The sequence below is a fragment of the Coenobita brevimanus genome, chromosome 54, assembly GCF_032717465.1.
Source record: "Coenobita brevimanus isolate Jiangsu-jjx chromosome 54, ASM3271746v2, whole genome shotgun sequence".
In the NCBI taxonomy this organism is placed as follows: Eukaryota; Metazoa; Arthropoda; class Malacostraca; order Decapoda; family Coenobitidae; genus Coenobita; species Coenobita brevimanus.
This window is the reverse complement of record NC_137007.1, coordinates 35,629,143-35,648,224: the sequence shown is the minus strand read 5'-3', so window position 1 is coordinate 35,648,224 and position 19,082 is coordinate 35,629,143. Positions and strand designations below refer to the sequence as shown.

The 19,082-nt window shown below is 44.9% G+C and overlaps 1 protein-coding gene across 1 annotated transcript in view; it reads right to left on the bottom strand.

The window, feature by feature from the left end:
* Window positions 1-19,082, bottom strand: part of LOC145401090 (uncharacterized) — a 361,735-nt gene that overhangs the window by 1,753 nt on the left and 340,900 nt on the right. Inside the window, exons 7-11 of the mRNA XM_080273462.1 lie at window positions 16,965-19,010; window positions 15,198-16,148; window positions 13,317-15,104; window positions 13,026-13,241; window positions 146-12,860 (exon numbers count right to left, since the gene is read on the bottom strand). Of these exons, the coding sequence (XP_080129588.1) occupies window positions 146-12,860; window positions 13,026-13,241; window positions 13,317-15,104; window positions 15,198-16,148; window positions 16,965-19,010 (17,716 nt within the window). The remainder of the gene's footprint in view (window positions 1-145; window positions 12,861-13,025; window positions 13,242-13,316; window positions 15,105-15,197; window positions 16,149-16,964; window positions 19,011-19,082) is intronic.

Here is a 19,082-nt window from a genome sequence, read left to right as displayed (position 1 = left end):
CTTGCTTTTGAGTAATTTAAAGGAGATCCAAAAATTATCTAGAAACAGCTGTTGATGGAAGAAACCGATCTAACACTGAATTTCTTTCTGATTGCTTAGTCTCCATAATGTTAAACGAGAATTAACTAAGCGTTCGTATACTCACCCATATCTTTATCTTCCCACTCCATCTTGGCCTCGAGCAAGGCATCAAGTACCTCCCTTCCCGGGTCGATGCCAGAGAAGACGTAGTACCTGGCTCTCACTCGCCTGAAGAAGTCTGCGTTTGAATAGTTGGGGTTGGCTGCGTGGGGGACATAAGCGAGATCGAGGTAGACTGGAGGACCCGAAGACCTTTTGGACTTCCTACTCGTTCGCCGCTCTTTCTGGGGACTCTGGGGCTTGGGGCTGTCTGAAGGTGGGTGAGGGGTGGGAAGAGGGACGGGAGAGGGTAGGCCAAGAGGCTTACCCCACTGCTGTAATGTTGCTTTGGCATCTTTCGTGGATGCTGTTGTGGTTGTGGTGGTACTAGATGTCTGGATGGTTGAAGATGTTGACCTTGCCTGTTGGGTGGAAGTGGTATAGCTAGTACTAGCTGTCCTCCACCCCTCCAGTTGTTGATTTCTGTTCAGATCATCTTGTGCTTGTGTGACTGATGGGACTCTGGCACGAGAGGGAAGGTTGCCGTTGTCAAAATCTCTTCCTTGATCACCGTAGAGGTACTGATCAATTGGAGCTCCTACTGGTGGATGATATTCATATATGGGTTCATCATCGTCATCTTCCTGATATTGTGCCACTCCTGTTGAGTAACTAACACTAGCAGCACCATAATGGGACATGAAACTTGCTTGTTCACTACTGCTACTTAAAGTGTGGGTAGTGACAGTTTCTGATGTCTCTGTCTTTCCTGACTTCTGCACTGAAGGATACATGTCCTGGCCACTGGCATCACTACTTGCTGATCGTGGCCTCTCATCCTTATCTGAGGCATCATCACTCAGCAACCTGCGTGTGAGTCTGGGGCCACTACCAGAAGGTACTCCTTCAGAGGCATCAGTGTCACTATCACTAATGGTATGTTTAGTTGTGCGAGTGAAGATTGTGGGCTCTCCACTCAAAGATTCCTCACTTGTCCAAGTATAAGACTTAGCTCCTGGATGGCCAGTATACTTTCTTCCTGTAATAGGTGACTGTGAGGCTGAACCAGAGATCTTTCGCAAGATGTCCTCAGAGACCTGCTGATCTCCAAGAACTTCTACTACTTCTTCCCCTGGCAGCTCTTCCATTTCAACCTCTTCACCATCATCATAGTATTTTGTTATAACAGTTGTCACTTTCCTAACTACAACACGGCCAGTTCTAGGACTACCTGGTGTCCCTTCAGTACTACTTGTTGAAGACTTCCGAACAGTGCTGACTCTCTCATGGACACTTGATTCTTCAGCTGATACGGATTCCCTTGAGCTCCTAATGTCCTCATGGGCTACATCGAAGGTTTTTGACAGTTCACTGTGTTTGGTAGTTATGGACTGGTCTCTTTCCTCAGAACTGGTTTTCTTTGAGATGGATGAAGTTTTCGATTCCCTGGACATAAATTTTTGACTTTCAGTTGACTCCACATCCATGCTTGTCATAGATTTCGTGGTCATTGTCGCGTCAGTACTCTTTGTCTTGTCTAGAGCTGTGTCTAACTTGGTCGTTGTGAAGGATTTGTCACCTACCATGGTCTTGTCAGGAGCCGCTTCACCGCCACTGATGATCATTCGTGTCACAGTCGTCTTTGCTGTCTCCGTCGCGTCATCTGAGATTTGTGCCTTCTCGTGTAGAATTTCTTTCGCTTTTCCATCAACAGTCTCGTGAACTACCTGCTCCCCTCCTGCTGTCATCTTAATGGTGGTAGTTTTTGTGACTGGCTCACCACCAGTTCCGTCCTCGTATGTCTCAGTGGTCTCTGTTTTTCCATCTCCACTCACCACAGTCCTTCTGATAATGGTCCTGCTTGTGACAGTTTCTGTTGTGGTATCATCGGGTTTTCCAGCAAGCTGTCCCTTGAGTGCCCCATCTTCACGGGTAACCACTGTTTCCAGCGGCTGTCCCTCAAGCATTGTTCTGGTTACAATGGTACGGGTTACTGTTTCACCTTCGACTGGTTCTATGTATGTTTCAACTGTTTCTGTAGGCTCACTAATGATGGACCTCTTGATGGTCTTGGTAGTGGTTGTTACTGTTTCAGCCTCCTGTGGTTTTTCCTCAGTCACACTCACAGTTTCCTTCGCTTCACCTCCATCGACACTGGTTCTTGTCACTGTGGTCTTGGTAATGCTTTCTCCCTCACCTGGCTCTTCGTATGTCTCAGTGGTTTCTTTGGCTTCACCATCACGGCTAATAATGGTTTTCTTAATGGTTCTAGTTGTTACAGTGGTGCTAGTAGTAGCCAACGACTCGTCCTCAGTTTCCTTTGGTTCACCTTCGAGGATTGTTTTCGTCACAGTAGTACGGGTTATAGCTTCACCCTCAGTTGGTTCCACGACTGTTGTTGCCTTCTCAGCTGGTTCACTGATGACAGTCTTAGTGGTGGTGGTCAGTGTTTCAGAGTCCCGTAGGAGCTCTTTGGCGGTTTTAGCGGTTTCTTTATCCTCCTTTCCGTCAACAAGAGTTCTCGTCAAGGTAGTTTTGGTCACCGGCTCATCCCCTGATCCTTCTATTGTCTCTACTGTCTCCTTTCTCTCGCCGTCAGCGGTGATTATGGTTCTCCTGATGGTTGTTGTCACGGTGGATGTAGTTGAAGGCTCGCTAGTCACTTCCCTTGGTTCACCCTCAAGCATGGTTCTTGTCACGGTAGTTTTGGTTACAGGTTCCTCATCCTCTGATCCTTCCACTGTCTCTACCATCTCTTTTGTCTCACCGTCAGCTGTGATTATGGTTCTCTTGATGGTTCTAGTTGTGACTGTGGATGTGGTGGATGGTTCACTGATCACTTCCTTTGGTTCGCCCTCAAGCACAGTTCTTGTCACGGTGGTTTTAGTCATCGGTTCTTCATCCTCTGATCCTTCCACTGTCTCTACCGTCTCTTTTGTCTCGCCGTCGGCGGTGATTATGGTTCTCCTGATGGTTTTCGTGACTGTAGAAGTAGTTGAAGTTTCAGGTTCGCCATCTAGCATGGTTCTTGTGACAACTGTTTTGGTCACTGGTTCCTCATCCTCTGATCCTTCCACTGTCTCTACCGTCTCTTTTGTCTCGCCGTCGGCGGTGATTATGGTTCTCCTGATGGTTCTAGTTGTGACTGTGGATGTGGTGGAAGTTTCAGGTTCGCCTTCTAGCATGGTTCTTGTGACAATGGTTTTGGCCAGGGGTTCCTCATCCTCTGATCCTTCCACTGTCTCTACTGTCTCTTTTGTCTCGCCGTCAGCGGTGACTATAGTTCTCTTGATGGTTCTGGTTGTGACTGTGGATGTGGTAGATGGTTCACTGATCACTTCCTTTGGTTCGCCCTCAAGCACAGTTCTTGTCACGGTGGTTTTAGTCATCGGTTCTTCATCCTCTGATCCTTCCACTGTCTCTACCGTCTCTTTTGTCTCGCCGTCAGCGGTGACTATGGTTCTTCTGATGGTTTTCGTGACTGTGGACGTTGTTGAAGTTTCAGGTTCGCCTTCTAACATGGTTCTTGTGACAACGGTTTTAGTCACTGGTTCCTCATCCTCTGATCCTTCCACTGTCTCTACTGTCTCTTTTGTCTCGCCGTCAGCGGTAATTATGGTTCTCTTGATGGTTCTCGTCGTCACTGTGGATGTGGTGGATGGTTCACTGATCACTTCCTTTGGTTCGCCCTCAAGCACAGTTCTTGTCACAGTGGTTTTAGTCATCGGTTCTTCATCCTCTGATCCTTCCACTGTCTCTACCGTCTCTTTTGTCTCGCCGTCGGCGGTGATTATGGTTCTCCTAATGGTTCTAGTTGTGACTGTGGATGTGGTGGAAGTTTCAGGTTCGCCTTCTAGCATGGTTCTTGTGACAATGGGTTTGGCCAGGGGTTCTTCATCCTCTGATCCTTCCACTGTCTCTACTGTCTCTTTTGTCTCGCCGTCAGCGGTGACTATAGTTCTCTTGATGGTTCTAGTTGTGACTGTGGATGTGGTGGATGGTTCACTGATCACTTCCTTTGGTTCGCCCTCAAGCACAGTTCTTGTCACGGTGGTTTTAGTCATCGGTTCTTCATCCTCTGATCCTTCCACTGTCTCTACTGTCTCTTTTGTCTCGCCGTCAGCGGTGACTATGGTTCTCTTGATGGTTCTAGTTGTGACTGTGGATGTGGTGGATGGTTCACTGATCACTTCCTTTGGTTCGCCCTCAAGCACAGTTCTTGTCACGGTGGTTTTAGTCATCGGTTCTTCATCCTCTGATCCTTCCACTGTCTCTACTGTCTCTTTTGTCTCGCCGTCAGCGGTAATTATGGTTCTCTTGATGGTTCTCGTCGTCACCGTGGATGTAGTTGAGGGTTCAATAATTACTTCCTTTGGTTCACCCTCTAGCATGGTTTTTGTGACGATCGTACGGGTCACAATCTCTCCCTCCACTGGTTCTACGCGTGTCACAACCGTTTCAGTTGGCTGGGTGATGATAGTTCGCTTTACTGTTTCGGTGGTTGTGGTTCGTGTTTCATCACCCTTCAAAATATCCTTCTCATCTCCTTCATCACCCATCTTCCTTGTAACTGTGGTCTCTGTTGCAGGTTCTCCCTCTATTGGTTCTTCATAAGTCTCTACCGTCTCCTTTCGTTCACCGTCACTGGTGATAATCGTTCGCCTGATGGTTCTTGTGACTGTAGATGTGGTTGATGGCTCGCTGATCACTTCCTTTGGTTCTCCTTCCAGCATGGTTCTTCTAACAATGGTGCGAGTTACTGTCTCACCCTCAGCTGGTTCTTCATACGTTTCCACTGTTTCAGTTGGTTCACCAGTGATGGTTCGCTTGATGATTTTTGTAGTGGTTGTGGTGGTGGTTTGGGACTCATCAGCCAGTTTTGATGGTTCTTTGACTTCCTCTCCGTCAACTAGGGTTCTGGTTACAGTGGTAGTTACTGGTTCTCCCTCTTCTGGTTCTTCAATAGTTTCAACAGTCTCTATGGCTTCACCGTCGCTGCGGATTATAGTTTTCTTGATGGTTCTTGTTGTGACTGTCGTGGTTGTTGTTGGCTCTTCGGAAACCTCCTTTGGTTCACCCGAAATCACTCTTGTTATAACGGTTTTGGTTACCATCTCTCCTCCTTCCGTTGGTTCTTCATACGTTTCAACCTTTTCTTTTTCCTCGCCATCACTGCTAAGGATTCGTTTGATTGTCCTGGTTGTTGTGGTTACTGTCCTGAACTCGGATGGTTCCTCTATAGTTTCAAAAACTTCATGTGGTTCATCTTCAATCATGGTTTTCTTAATGGTCGTTGTGGAAACTGTTTCACCTTCAAGAGGCTCATCCTTCACCTCATATGTTTCCTTTTGCTCGCCACTGATTGTTCTTTTGGTGACGGTGGTAAATGTAGTGTATTCTGATGTTCTCTCAGTCAGCTCACGTTCTTCGTCAGTTTCAGTAGTTTCTTTCAATGTGGTTTTTGTGATTTCCTTTGCAGTTGGTTCATCTGGTTTTGAGACATCTTTGTCTGGCATAACCTTCTGAGGTTTTTCTTCAGTTTTGGGTACTTTTTGTGTTTCCACTGGGACTTCCTTGGGTGGAATTTCTTTGACCGCAGTAGTTGTTGTGACTTCCTTAACAGAACTAGACTTATCAGTAATGGCAGTGAGGGACTTGTACTCTTCAGTTGACACTTGCTCGGTGTGTGTTTTGGTCAATGTCGTCTCGCTCACTTCACCCAATGGCTTCCCAGTGGGTGAGGTGACTGAGGGCAGTTTGTCATGTTCAGTTTCCTTCTTAGCCTCTTTCACAATACCCTCAACACCGCTGATGGAGGAGGAGGAAGAGGAGGAAGGCATAGTGGATTCATCTAAATGCTTGGAGTCATCCATTTTAGTCTCGGGGAAGTCAGAGGGCTTCATATCAGGCTTAGTGATATCTGTCGTAGTTGTGGTGATTGTCGCCGTTTCCTTTGGCAGAGCTTCAGTTGTTGTAGGAGCCATTTCAGGTGCGTCATACACAGACTTAATGAGGGTGTGAGTAACCAGTGTGGTAGCAGCAGCTGCTGACGACTTTATGGCTTCTCCAATAGTCATCTTCTCTTCAGTCACAGTCTCCTCTGTTTTCTCTGTCACTGTCTTATCTTTTGTAGTGGAGATCGACTCGCTTTCTACGTGGGATGATATGGATGAAACGGACTTATCTGGGGAAGGAGGTGGGGAGGCTGTTTCTCTGAAGTCCTGGAAGGCAGTCTTGGTTGTGCTTGTTTCTGTGATAGAAGTTACTGCAGTGGTGATTTCACGAGCAACTTCCGTTACCTCGGCAATGGTGTCTGAAACATGCTTTACTGTTTCTTTCACTTCGTCTTTGAAAATTTCCTCTGACACCTCACTTCCAGGAGATCCCGTGAGTGCTCTTGAATCTTCCTCTTTTAGGGATGGATCTTTAGGCAGTTCTTTGGCATCGATGGAGGTGACATCACTTTTTGAACTGCCAGAAGCATCACTAATGGGTGGAGACATAATAGCTTCCTGTGTGACTGATGGTGTGATTGGCTCTTGTTTGTAGCTAACTGAGCTCTCATCTTCGGTTGAACCGTCCGTTTTGGGTTGTGGAAGTTCCTTATCAGTTGGAATAATACTAGTGTCTTTGGGTTCTGACTTTGTGCTTCGTAGTAACTCCCTTGTTTCCTCAATGAGTGCTTTTGTGCTATCATATGTACTAACTAGACTTGTAGTGACTCCTAAACTAACTTCAGATACTGAAGTAATATCGGTTTTTGTGCTTTCAGAGACAGACTCAGATACTTTTGATACCTTTTCCCCAGCGGTTGTCAGTAGTTTAGTTTCTTTCGCTGATACAGCTTCCTGGACGACTTCGCTGACTTCTGATTTACTGATTTGTTCTGATATAGTTGTGTATAATGAAATATCCGCTTCTGTGATTTTAGTGTCAGTTGGCAGAGATGGCATTATATGACTCTCAAGGCTGGAGAACTTATCTCTGTCATCAAATGCAGAATCTTTCTCGGATACGTCACTCTTTCCAGATACATCGCTGCGTGGTGACACTGGCTTCCCTTCATCAGATTCCTTGTCACCGCCTAAAACTGGCTGCAACCTGAAGGACTCAAGGGAATCTAGACCATCTTTGGCTGCAAGGTCACTGACTGTAGTATCGCTTTTGGGCGACACTGATCTGCCACTGTCCAAAACGTCACGTTGGACCGTTGTTATAGTTTCTTTCACTATTTTTTCTGTGACTGCGTGTTTTTGCTCCCTTCTCACAATGTCTGAGATAGAAGAGATGTCTGACCGGGGTGAGGATGGTGCCTGGTCATCTCGGTCATCAAACTGGCCACTGAGTTCAGCTTCATAGCCGTCACTTCGAGGGGAGATTGAAGGCAGCTGGTACACTTCTGAAGACTGATCACTTCGGGGAGACACTGTTGGGTATTTCCCTACATCTGCCTCTGATGCACTTTCGGATGTCTTGCCATCATCCACCTCTTGAATCTTACCAAACGTGACACTTCGTGGAGAAGTGATGTCATCAGCTGGCTTGTGCAAGTCGTCTACGTCTTTGTCTTCGAGCGTGCCATACATAGAAGTAGACATGATGTCATCAGTCTCCTTTGCCCTAGACAGCACTGTAGTAGTTGTCTCCTCCACACTGTGCATAAAGTCTTCACCATATATAGACGAAGTCATGATATCGCCACTAGGTTCATAGACAGAGGAGGTCATGGCATCAAAGTCTTCATGCATGCTGGTTGTCATTACATCAGCCATAGCTTGCTGAGTAATATCACCTGTTGTGGGGACAAACACGGTAGAGCTCCCTTCATATACAGACGTTGTCATAATGTCTGCCTTTTCTTCTTTGCCTTCAGTGATGCTGGATACAAGAGAGATGCCTGCAACACCAATCTCACGCATAGTTGGAGACATGGGTGGAGAGCCAGGTGTAGTGTCGGGTGAAACTGTCACTATCTCAGCCCTCTCCGCCTTCAGGATGCTGTACACTGGTTCCTCCTTGTACATGCCGTAGGGAGGTTCTTCTTCAATGTACGCCCTTGGGCTGACTGGTTTTGTAGGTGGAGCAGCGGCAATGTCAACTTTAGGAGGTGCGGTATCACTCTCGCGGCTGACTTCGCTCTTCTTGCTAATCTCTGATTTCTCACTCACTGAAACATCACTCTTTGGAGATATGTCGCTCTTAGGAGACAAAGGAGGTTCTCCAGTGGATTTCTTTGAAATATCTTTGGAACTAACATCACTCTTGATGCTAGCTGGAGACAGTGGTTCAGCAGGTGTCTTTTTCTTTTCTGCATCGACTTTCTCAGCCTCCTTTAGACTGATGTCAGCTTTTGCATCAACAATGTCACTTTTAGATGAGACAGACAGTTCGTCAGCTTTACTGGGTACATCCTTTCCGCTCTTAGAGCTAACCTCGCTCTTTGAGCTAACTTCACTCTTTGCACTCTCAGAAATATCACTCTTCGGCGACTGAGGTGCCTCATCGGGCTTCTGTGTGACTTCAATTGTAAGTTTTTCGTCCTTGAATTCGGTTAATGAAATGTCAATCTTCTTAGCAGCCATTACGTGTGTTGTGGGTGGCACAATACCAAATGGAACTGACTCCTTGTCCAGCTCTGATCCTTTCGAGCTGATGTCACTCTTTGCACTGCTGGAAATGTCGCTTCTAGGAGACAAGGGGGCCTCTTCCACCGACTTCTTGGAGACATCATGTACACTAGGCTCTGATTTTGCACTCTTTGGTGAAATGAGGTCTGATTTTGCACTCTTTGGTGAAATGAGATCAGGTTCAAGGTCTTTTGTAGCGACGTCAGCTGCTGGCTCTTCCTTCTTATCCTTAAAGCTGATGTCACTGACTGAAAGATCACTCTTGGCACTCGAGGAGATGTCGCTCTTAGGGGACACAGAGACATCATCTGGCTTCCTTGATGTGTCGATCTTTAGAATCCCTTCTTTCATCTCCTCGGGTTTTGATATCAAGGGTACTTCGTCTGGTTTAGGTGTGATGTCAATAGTTAGTGGCTTCAGCAGCGCAGTTTCAACGACGTGGGTTCTCATGCTGACAGAAAGGAAGCTGTCTGGTGCTAGAAAACCGTGTTCTGGTTCCTTTTTGGCCTCTTTTGCAATGAGGTCACTCTTTGCGCTGATATCACTCACTGGAGACATAGGGCTCTCGTCTATGGACTTCCCAGATATTTCCTTAGAACTAGCCTCACTCTTAATGCTTGGAGTGATGTCACCATTTGATAGCCCAACAGTTGGCTCCTCCTTGACATCAGGCTTAAGTGAAAGTTCCGGAGTTACCTTTTTAGTGATGTCAGTCTTTATGATTTCTTCCTTGATCTCTTTAGATATCTTTGTAATTACATCACCCTTTTCGCTGATATCACTCTTTGCGCTGATGGAAGTGTCACTGATGGGTGAAACTGGTGCCTCTTCCGTGGGTTTCTTCGAGACATCGATTTTGTGAACTTCCTCCTTAATCTCTGCTGTAATGACTTCGTCCTTTCTAGAGATGTCACTCTTTGCGCTGACATCACTCTTTGCACTAACAGAGATGTCACTCTTTGGCGATACAGGGGCTTCTTCGGTAGTTTTCTTAATGACTTCTGTTGTGATAACTTCCTCTTTGACCTCCTTCGTGATGTCACTCTTTGCACTGACATCACTCTTGGCACTGACGGAAATGTCACTCTTGGGTGACAGTGGAGCCTCTTCTGATGGTTTTGTAGGGACTTCCTCCTTGATTTCTTTGGCAAGAATATCACTCTTTGCACTGATGTCACTCTTGGCGCTAACAGAAATGTCACTCTTGGGTGATAGTGGGACTTCTTCGGTCGGTTTCGTAGTGATCTCAGTAGTTGCGAGTTCTTCTTTGATTTCTTTGGTGATGACATCGCTCTTAGCACTGACATCACTCTTGGCACTTACCGAAATATCACTCTTTGGAGATACTGGGGCCATTTCTGTTGGTTTTGTGACTTCAGTTGTTGTGATTTCAAGTTCTTTGGTAATGACATCGCTCTTGATACTGACATCAGTCTTTTCGCTGACTTCACTCTTTGCACTAACTGAAATGTCACTCTTTGGAGAAACTGGGGCTTCTTCTGTTGGTTTCTTCGTCACATCGATTGCGAAGAATTCCTCTTTGACTTCTTTGGGACTCTTTGCACTGACATCACTTTTGGCACTAACAGAGATGTCACTCTTGGGCGAAAGTGGAGCCTCTTCTGATGGTTTCTTGGTGACTTCAGTAGGTATAATTTGTTCCTCCAGCTCTCTGGTGAGGACATCACTCTTTGCACTGACGTCACTCTTGGGTGAAAGTGGTGCCTCCTCTGTTGGTTTTTTAGTAACTTCTGTAATGGTGACTGCTTCCTTGAGTTCCTTGGTAATGACATCACTCTTCGCACTTACGTCACTCTTGGCACTTACAGAGATGTCACTCGTGGGTGAAAGTGGAGCTTCCTCTGTTGGTTTCTTAGTGATGTCAACTGGAACCATTTCCTCCTTTATTTCCCTGGCCATGACATCACTCTTGAAACTGATGTCACTTCTGGCCCCAACAGACACGTCACTTTTCGGGGACAACGGAGCTTCTTCATACTCCTGCGTCACAGTTGTTTCAGTGATGTCTGTGCGGACGACGTGTGACCTCATGCTGACTGACATGAAACCTACTGTGGTGACTTCCTCTGATGTCTCCAGTTTCTCCTCTATGTCGTGATCGACTTTTTTGTCTTTTGCACTTACGTCACTCTTTGCGCTGACGGAAATATCGCTCTTGGGAGATATGGGTGCCTCTTCCTCTGGTTTTTTAGTGACATCAATCTCCAGTTTTTCTTCAGTGTCTTTGACTACTTCACTCTTTGCACTGACGTCACTCTTGGCACTAACGGATATGTCACTCTTGGGTGACAATGGAGCTTCTTCGGTAGGTTTTGTCACTTCGGTTGTGATTTCTTCTTTAGTTATTACTTCACTCTTAGCACTGATATCACTCTTGGCACCAGCTGAGATGTCACTCTTAGGAGACACCGATTCCTCATCACTTGGTTTTTTACTGACATCAGTAATTGGTAATTCTTTAATCTCTTTGCTGACTTCACTTACTTTACTGACTTCACTTACTTTACTGACTTCACTCACTTTACTGACTTCGCTTACTTTACTGACTTCACTTACTTTACTGACTTCGCTTACTCTACTAACTTCGCTTACTTTACTAACATCACTCTTTTCACTAACATCACTCTTGGCACTAACAGAGATATCGCTTTTGGGTGAAAGGGGTGCTTCTTCGGTTGGCTTCGTGGTGACTTCAGTAGTTACAGTTTCTTCTTTGACCTCTTTGGTGATGACATCACTCTTAGCACTGACATCACTCTTGGCACTTACTGAAATGTCACTCTTTGGAGATACTGGGGCCATTTCTGTTGGTTTTGAGACTTCAGTTGTTGTGATTTCAAGTTCTTTGGTAATGACATCACTCTTAATGCTGACATCAACCTTTTCGCTGATGTCACTCTTTGCACTAACTGAGATGTCACTCTTTGGAGATATTGGGGCTTCTTCTGTTGGCCTCTTCGTTATGTCAACTGCGAAGATTTCTTCCTTGACATCTTTGGAAGGAACGTCACTCTTTGCGCTGACATCACTCTTGGCACTAACGGAAATGTCACTCTTGGGTGAAAGTGGGGCTTCTTCTGTAGGTTTTGTTACTTCAGGCGCAATTTCTTTGCTGACTTCACTTACTTTACTGACTTCACTCACTTTACTTACTTCACTGACTTTACTAACTTCACTGACTTTACTAACTTCACTGACTTTACTGACTTCGCTCACTTTACTGACTTCGCTCGCTTTGCTGACATCACTCTTGAGACTGACATCACTCTTTTCAGAAATGTCACTCTTTGGTGAAAGTGGAGCCTCTTCTGACGGCTTTTTAGTGATCTCAGTGACAGTGACTTCCTCTTTGAGTTCCTTGGTAATGATATCACTCTTAGCACTGATATCACTCTTGGCGCTAATGGAAATATCACTCTTGGGGGAAAGTGGGGCTTCTTCGGTAGGTTTTTCCTCTTCAGGTGCAATTTCTTTACTGACTTCACTGACTTTACTAACTTCACTGACTTTACTGACTTCGCTGACTTTACTGACTTCACTGACTTTACTGGCTTCACTGACTCTACTGGGTTCGCTGACTTTACTGACCTCGCTTGCTTTACTGACTTCGCTCGCTTTGCTGACATCACTCTTTTCAGAGATGTCACTCTTTGGTGAAAGTGGAGCCTCTTCTGTTGGTTTTTTAGTAATTTCTGTGACAGTGACTTCCTCCTTAAGTTCTTTGGTAAGGACATCGCTTTTTGCACTGATGTCACTCTTTAGACTCACTGATATGTCACTCTTAGGGGAAATTGGAACTTCTTCTGCAGGTTTAGTGATGTCAGTCGTGACGAGTTCCTCCTTGACTTCCTCTTTTACTACGTCACTCTTGACACTGACATCGACCTTTTCACTAATGTCTGTCTTGCCACTGATGTCACTCTTAGGGGAGACTGGTTCTTCCTTGGTTACCTCCTCTGCTCTGATGTCACTGATCGTCATTGCAGCAGCTGGGAATAGTGGGATCTTTTCTAGTATGGAAGTGATGCCTTCTTTGATGACTTCAGTGACTTCCTTTGCTTCTTTCTTCTCTTCTTTTACTTCTTCCTTGACCTTCGTTACTTCCTCTATCAGTTCTGTAACCTCCTTCACTTCCTCCTCGACGTCTTTCTTGATTTCCTCCTTTACTTCCTTCACCTCTTCTTTCACCCTCTCCTCTACTTCCTCTTTTGTTGCCTTCACTTCCTCCTTGATTTCCTTTTTTACTTCCTCCGTCACTTCTATTTCTTCTGTTACTATCTTAACCTCTTCTTTTACTTCTTCCTTCACTTCCTCCTTCAGTTCTTTCACTTCCTCCTTCATTTCCTTCACCTCTTCCTTTATCTCTCTCACCACTTCCTCTTTTAGTTCCTTCACTTCCTCCTTCACCTCCTTTACTTCTTCTGTTACTTTCTTAACCTCTTCCTTTATTTCTTTCTCCACTTCTTCCTTCACCTCTTTTATTTCTTCTGTCACTTCTGTCACTATCTTAACATCTTCTTTCACTTCCTTCTCTACTACTTCCTTCACCTCTGCGGGCTTCTTTGGAACTTCCTTCAGTTCTTCTTTAGGCTTCTCTGGTACTTCCTTAATCTCCTTCACTTCCTTGATTTCTGTCACCTCTTCCTTCACTTCTTTTATCTCAGTTGGCTTCTCCTTCACTTCTGTCACTTCCTTTACTTCTGTAACTTTTAGGTCCTTCACTTCCTCTTTTACTTCCTTTAGCTCTTCCTTCACTTCTTCCTCGGGTTTCTTAGTCACTTCTTTAACTTCCGTTACTTCTTTCACTTCCTTCACTTCCCCTTCGGGCTTCTCAGGTACTTCTTTAACTTCCTTTTTAGGCTTCTCTGGTACTTCCTTAGCCTCCTTTACTTCTGTAACCCTTTCTTCCTTCACTTCTTCATGTACCTCTTTGGGTTCCTCCTTAGCTTCCTCTTTAGGCTTCTCTGGTAAAACTTCCTCTTTAGGTTTCTCTGGTACAACTTCCTCTTTGGGTTTCTCTAGTACTTCCTCTTTAGGCTTTTCTGGTACAACTTCCTCTTTGGGCTTTTCTGGAACAGCTTCTTCTTTGGGCTTCTCTGGGACAACTTCCTCTTTAGGTTTCTCTGGTACAACTTCCTCTTTGGGCTTTTCTGGTACAACTTCCTCTTTGGGCTTTTCTGGTACAACTTCCTCTTTGGGCTTTTCTGGTACAACTTCCTCTTTGGGCTTTTCTGGTACAACTTCCTCTTTGGGCTTTTCTGGTACAACTTCCTCTTTGGGCTTTTCTGGTACAACTTCCTCTTTGGGCTTTTCTGGTACAACTTCCTCTTTGGGCTTTTCTGGAACAGCTTCTTCTTTGGGCTTCTCTGGGACAACTTCCTCTTTAGGTTTTTCTGGTACAACTTCCTCTTTGGGCTTCTCTGGTACAACTTCCTCTTTGGGCTTTTCTGGTACAGCTTCCTCTTTGGGTTTCTCTGGTACAACTTCCTCTTTGGGCTTCTCTGGGACAACTTCCTCTTTGGGTTTCTCTGGTACAACTTCTTTAGGTTTCTCTGGTACAACTTCCTCTTTGGGCTTTTCTGGTACAGCTTCCTCTTTGGGTTTCTCTGGTACAACTTCCTCTTTGGGCTTCTCTGGGACAACTTCCTCTTTGGGTTTCTCTGGTACAACTTCTTTAGGTTTCTCTGGTACAACTTCCTCTTTGGGCTTTTCTGGTACAGCTTCCTCTTTGGGCTTCTCTGGTACAACTTCCTCTTTGGGTTTCTCTGGTGCAACTTCCTCTTTGGGCTTTTCTGGTACAACTTCCTCTTTGGGCTTTTCTGGTACAACTTCCTCTTTGGGTTTCTCTGGTACAACTTCTTTAGGTTTCTCTAGTACAGCTTCCTCTTTGGGTTTCTCTGGAATTTCCTCTTTAGGTTTCTCTGGTACAACTTCTTTAGGTTTCTCTGGTACAACTTCCTCTTTGGGTTTCTCTGGTACTTCCTCTTTAGGCTTTTCTGGTACAACTTCCTCTTTTGGTTTCTCTGGTACAGCTTCCTCTTTGGGTTTCTCTGGAATTTCCTCTTTAGGTTTCTCTGGTACAACTTCTTTAGGTTTCTCTGGTACAGCTTCCTCTTTGGGTTTCTCAGGTACAACTTCCTCTTTAGGCTTCTCTGGTACAACTTCCTCCTTGGGTTTCTCTGGTACTTCCTCTTTAGGCTTTTCTGGTACAACTTCCTCTTTTGGTTTCTCTGGTACAGCTTCCTCTTTGGGTTTCTCAGGTACAACTTCCTCTTTAGGCTTCTCTGGTACAACTTCCTCTTTGGGTTTCTCTGGTACAGCTTCCTCTTTAGGTTTCTCTGGTACTTCTTTAACTTCCTTAATTTCCTTTACTTCTGTGACCACTTCCTTCACTTCCTCCTTTACTTCTGTAACTTTTTCTTCTTTCACTTCCTTTGGTTCCTCTTTTGGCTTCCCTGGTACTTCTTTAACTTCTTCTTTAGGCTTTTCTGGTACAACTTCTTCTTTGGGTTTCACTGGTACAACTTCCTCTTTGGGTTTCTCTGGTACAATTTCCTCTTTAGGCTTCTCTGGTACTTCTTCTTTAGGCTTCTCTGGTACAACTTCCTCTTTGGGTTTCACTGTTACAACTTCCTCTTTGGGTTTCACTGGTACAACTTCCTCTTTGGGTTTCTCTGGTACAATTTCCTCTTTAGGTTTCTCTGGTACTTCTGTAACTTCCTTAATTTCTTTTACTTCTGTGACCACTTCCTTCACTTCCTCCTTTACTTCTGTAACTTTTTCTTCTTTCACTTCCTCTTTCACTTCCTTTGGTTCCTCTTTTGGCTTCTCTGGTACTTCTTTAACTTCTTCTTTGGGCCTTTCTGGTACAACTTCCTCTTTAGGCTTCTCTGGTACAACTTCTTCTTTAGGCTTCTCTGGTACAACTTCCTCTTTGGGTTTCACTGGTACAACTTCCTCTTTGGGTTTCTCTGGTACAATTTCCTCTTTAGGTTTCTCTGGTACTTCTGTAACTTCCTTAATTTCTTTTACTTCTGTGACCACTTCCTTCACTTCCTCCTTTACTTCTGTAACTTTTTCTTCTTTCACTTCCTCTTTCACTTCCTTTGGTTCCTCTTTTGGCTTCTCTGGTACTTCTTTAACTTCTTCTTTGGGCCTTTCTGGTACAACTTCCTCTTTGGGTTTCACTGGTACAACTTCCTCTTTGGGTTTCTCTGGTATAATTTCCTCTTTAGGTTTCTCTGGTACTTCTGTAACTTCTTTAATTTCCTTTACCTCTGTCACCACTTTCACCTCCTCTTTTATTTCTGTAATCTTTTCTTCCTTCACCTCTTTGGGTTCCTCTTTAAATTCCTCTTTGGGTTTCTCTGGTACAGGTTCCTCTTTGGGCTTCTCTGGTACTTCTTCTTTAGGCTTCTCTGGTACAACTTCTTCTTTGGGTTTCTCTGGTACTTCCTCTTTGGGCTTCTCTGGTACAACTTCCTCTTTGGGTTTGACTGGTACAACTTCCTCTTTGGGCTTCTCTGGTAATTTTTCTTTTGGCTTCTTTGGTACAACTTCTTCTTTGGGTTTCTCTGGTATTTCCTCTTTGGGCTTCTCTGGTACAACTTCCTCTTTCGGTTTCTCTGGTACAATTTCCTCTTTGGGTTTCGCTGGTACTTCCTCTTTAGGCTTCTCTGGTACAACTTCCTCTTTGGGTTTCTCTGGTACTTCCTCTTTAGGCTTCTCTGGTAGAGCTTTCTCTTTGGGCTTCTCTAGTACAACTTCCTCTTTTGGTTTCTCTGGTACAATTTCCTCTGTGGGTTTCTCTGGTACTTCCTCTTTGGGCTTCTCAGGTACAACTTCCTCTTTGGGTTTCACTGGTACAACTTCCTCTTTAGGTTTCTCTGGCGCTTCTGTAACTTCCGTAATTTCCTTTACCTCTATGACCTCTTCCTTTACTACCTCTGTTATTTCTTTAATCTTTTCCTCCCCCACTTCCTCTTTCACCTCTTTGGGTTCCTCTTTAACTTCCTTCACTAGTGCAACTTCCTCTTTAGGCTTTTCTGGTACAACTTCCTCTTTGGGCTTCTCTGGCACAGCTTCCTCTTTGGGTTTCTCTGGTACAGCTTCCTCTTTGAGTTTCTCCGGTACAACTTCCTCTTTTGGTTTTTCTGGTACAACTTCCTCCTTGGGCTTCTCTGGTACAATTTCGACTCTGAGCTTCTCTGGTACAGCTTCCTCTTTGGGTTTCTCTGGTACAACTTCTTCTTTGGGCTTCTCTGGAACAGCTTCCTCTTTGGGCTTCTCTGGTACAACTTCCTCTTTTGGCTTCTCTGGTACAGCTTCCTCTTTGGGCTTCTCTGGTACAACTTCTTCTTTGGGCTTCTCTGGTACAGCTTCCTCTTTGGGTTTCTCTGGTACAACTTCCTCTTTTGGCATCTCTGGTACAACTTCCTCTTTGGGCTTCTCTGGTACAGCTTCCTCTTTGGGCTTCTCTGGTACAACTTCCTCTTTGGGCTTCTCTGGTACAGCTTCCTCTTTGGGCTTCTCTGGTACAACTTCTTCTTTGGCCTTCTCTGGTACAGCTTCCTCTTTGGGTTTCTCTGGTACAACTTCCTCTTTTGCCTTCTCTGGTACAACTTCCTCTTTGGGCTTCTCTGGTACAGCTTCCTCTTTGGGCTTCTCTGTCACAACTTCCTCTTTGTGCTTCTCTGGTACAACTTCCTCTTTTGGTTTTTCTGGTACAAGTTCCTCTTTGGGCTTCTCTGGTACAAGTTCCTCTTTGGGTTTCTCTGGTACAGCTTCCTCTTTGGGTTTCTCCGGTACAACTTCCTCTTTGGGTTTCTCTGGTACAACTTCCTCCTTGGGCTTCTCTGGTACAATTTCCTCTTTGGGCTTCTCTGGTACAACTTCCTCTTTTGGTTTTTCTGGTACAATTTCTTCTTTGGGCTTCTCTGGTACAACTTCCTCTTTGAGTTTCTCCGGTACAACTTCCTCTTTGGGTTTCTCTGGTACAATTTCCTCTTTGGGTTTCTCTGGTACAATTTCCTCTTTGGGTTTCTCTGGTACAGCTTCCTCTTTGGGCTTCTCTGGTACAGCTTCCTCTTTGGGCTTCTCTGGTACAACTTCCTCTTTGGGCTTCTCTGGTACAACTTCCTCTTTGGGCTTCTCTGGTACAACTTCCTCTTTTGGTTTTTCTGGTACAACTTCCTCTTTGGGCTTCTCTGGTACAAGTTCCTCTTTGGGTTTCTCTGGTACAGCTTCCTCTTTGGGTTTCTCCGGTACAACTTCCTCTTTGGGTTTCTCTGGTACAACTTCCTCCTTGGGCTTCTCTGGTACAATTTCCTCTTTGGGCTTCTCTGGTACAACTTCCTCTTTGGGTTTTTCTGGTACAATTTCTTCTTTGAGCTTCTCTGGTACAACTTCCTCTTTGAGTTTCTCCGGTACAACTTCCTCTTTGGGCTTCTCTGGTACAGCTTCCTCTTTGGGTTTCTCTGGTACAACTTCCTCTTTGGGTTTCTCCGGTACAACTTCCTCTTTTGGTTTTTCTAGTACAGCTTCCTCTTTGAGTTTCTCTGGTACAACTTCCTCTTTTGGTTTTTCTGGTACAACTTCCTCTTTTGGTTTTTCTGGTACAACTTCCTCTTTTGGTTTTTCTGGTACAACTTCTTCTTTGGGCTTCTCTGGTACAATTTCCTCTTTGGGCTTCTCTGGTACAACTTCCTCTTTAGGCTTCTCTGGTGCAACTTCCTCTTTGGGCTTCTCTGGTACAACTTCCTCTTTGGGTTTCTCTGGTACAACTTCCTCTTTTGGCTTCTCTGGTACAACTTCCTCTTTGGGTTTCTCTGGTACAACTTCCTCTTTCGGCTTTTCTGGTACAACTTTCACTTTAGGCTTTTCTGGTACAACTTCCTCTTTAGGCTTTTCTGGTACAATTTCCTCCTTAGGCTTCTCTGGTACAACTTCCTCTTTAGGTTTCTCTGGTACTTCTGTAACTTCTTTAATTTCCTTTACCACTGTGACAACTTCCTCTACTTCCTCCTTTACTTTTGAAATCTTTTCCTCCTTCACTTCCTCTTTCACCTCTTTGGGTTCCTCCTTAACTGCTTCTACTTCCTCTTTAGGCTTTTCTGGTACTTCTTGAACTTCCTCCTTGGGCTTCTCTGGTATTTCCTTCACTTCTTTCACCTCCTTTACTTCTGTCACCTCTTCCTTCACTTCCTCTTTGGGCTTCTCTGGCACTTCCTTCACTTCTGTCACCTCCTCTTTTACTTCCTTTGTCTCCTTTGGTTCTTCCTTTACTTCTTCCTTCACTTCCTCTTTGACTTCCTT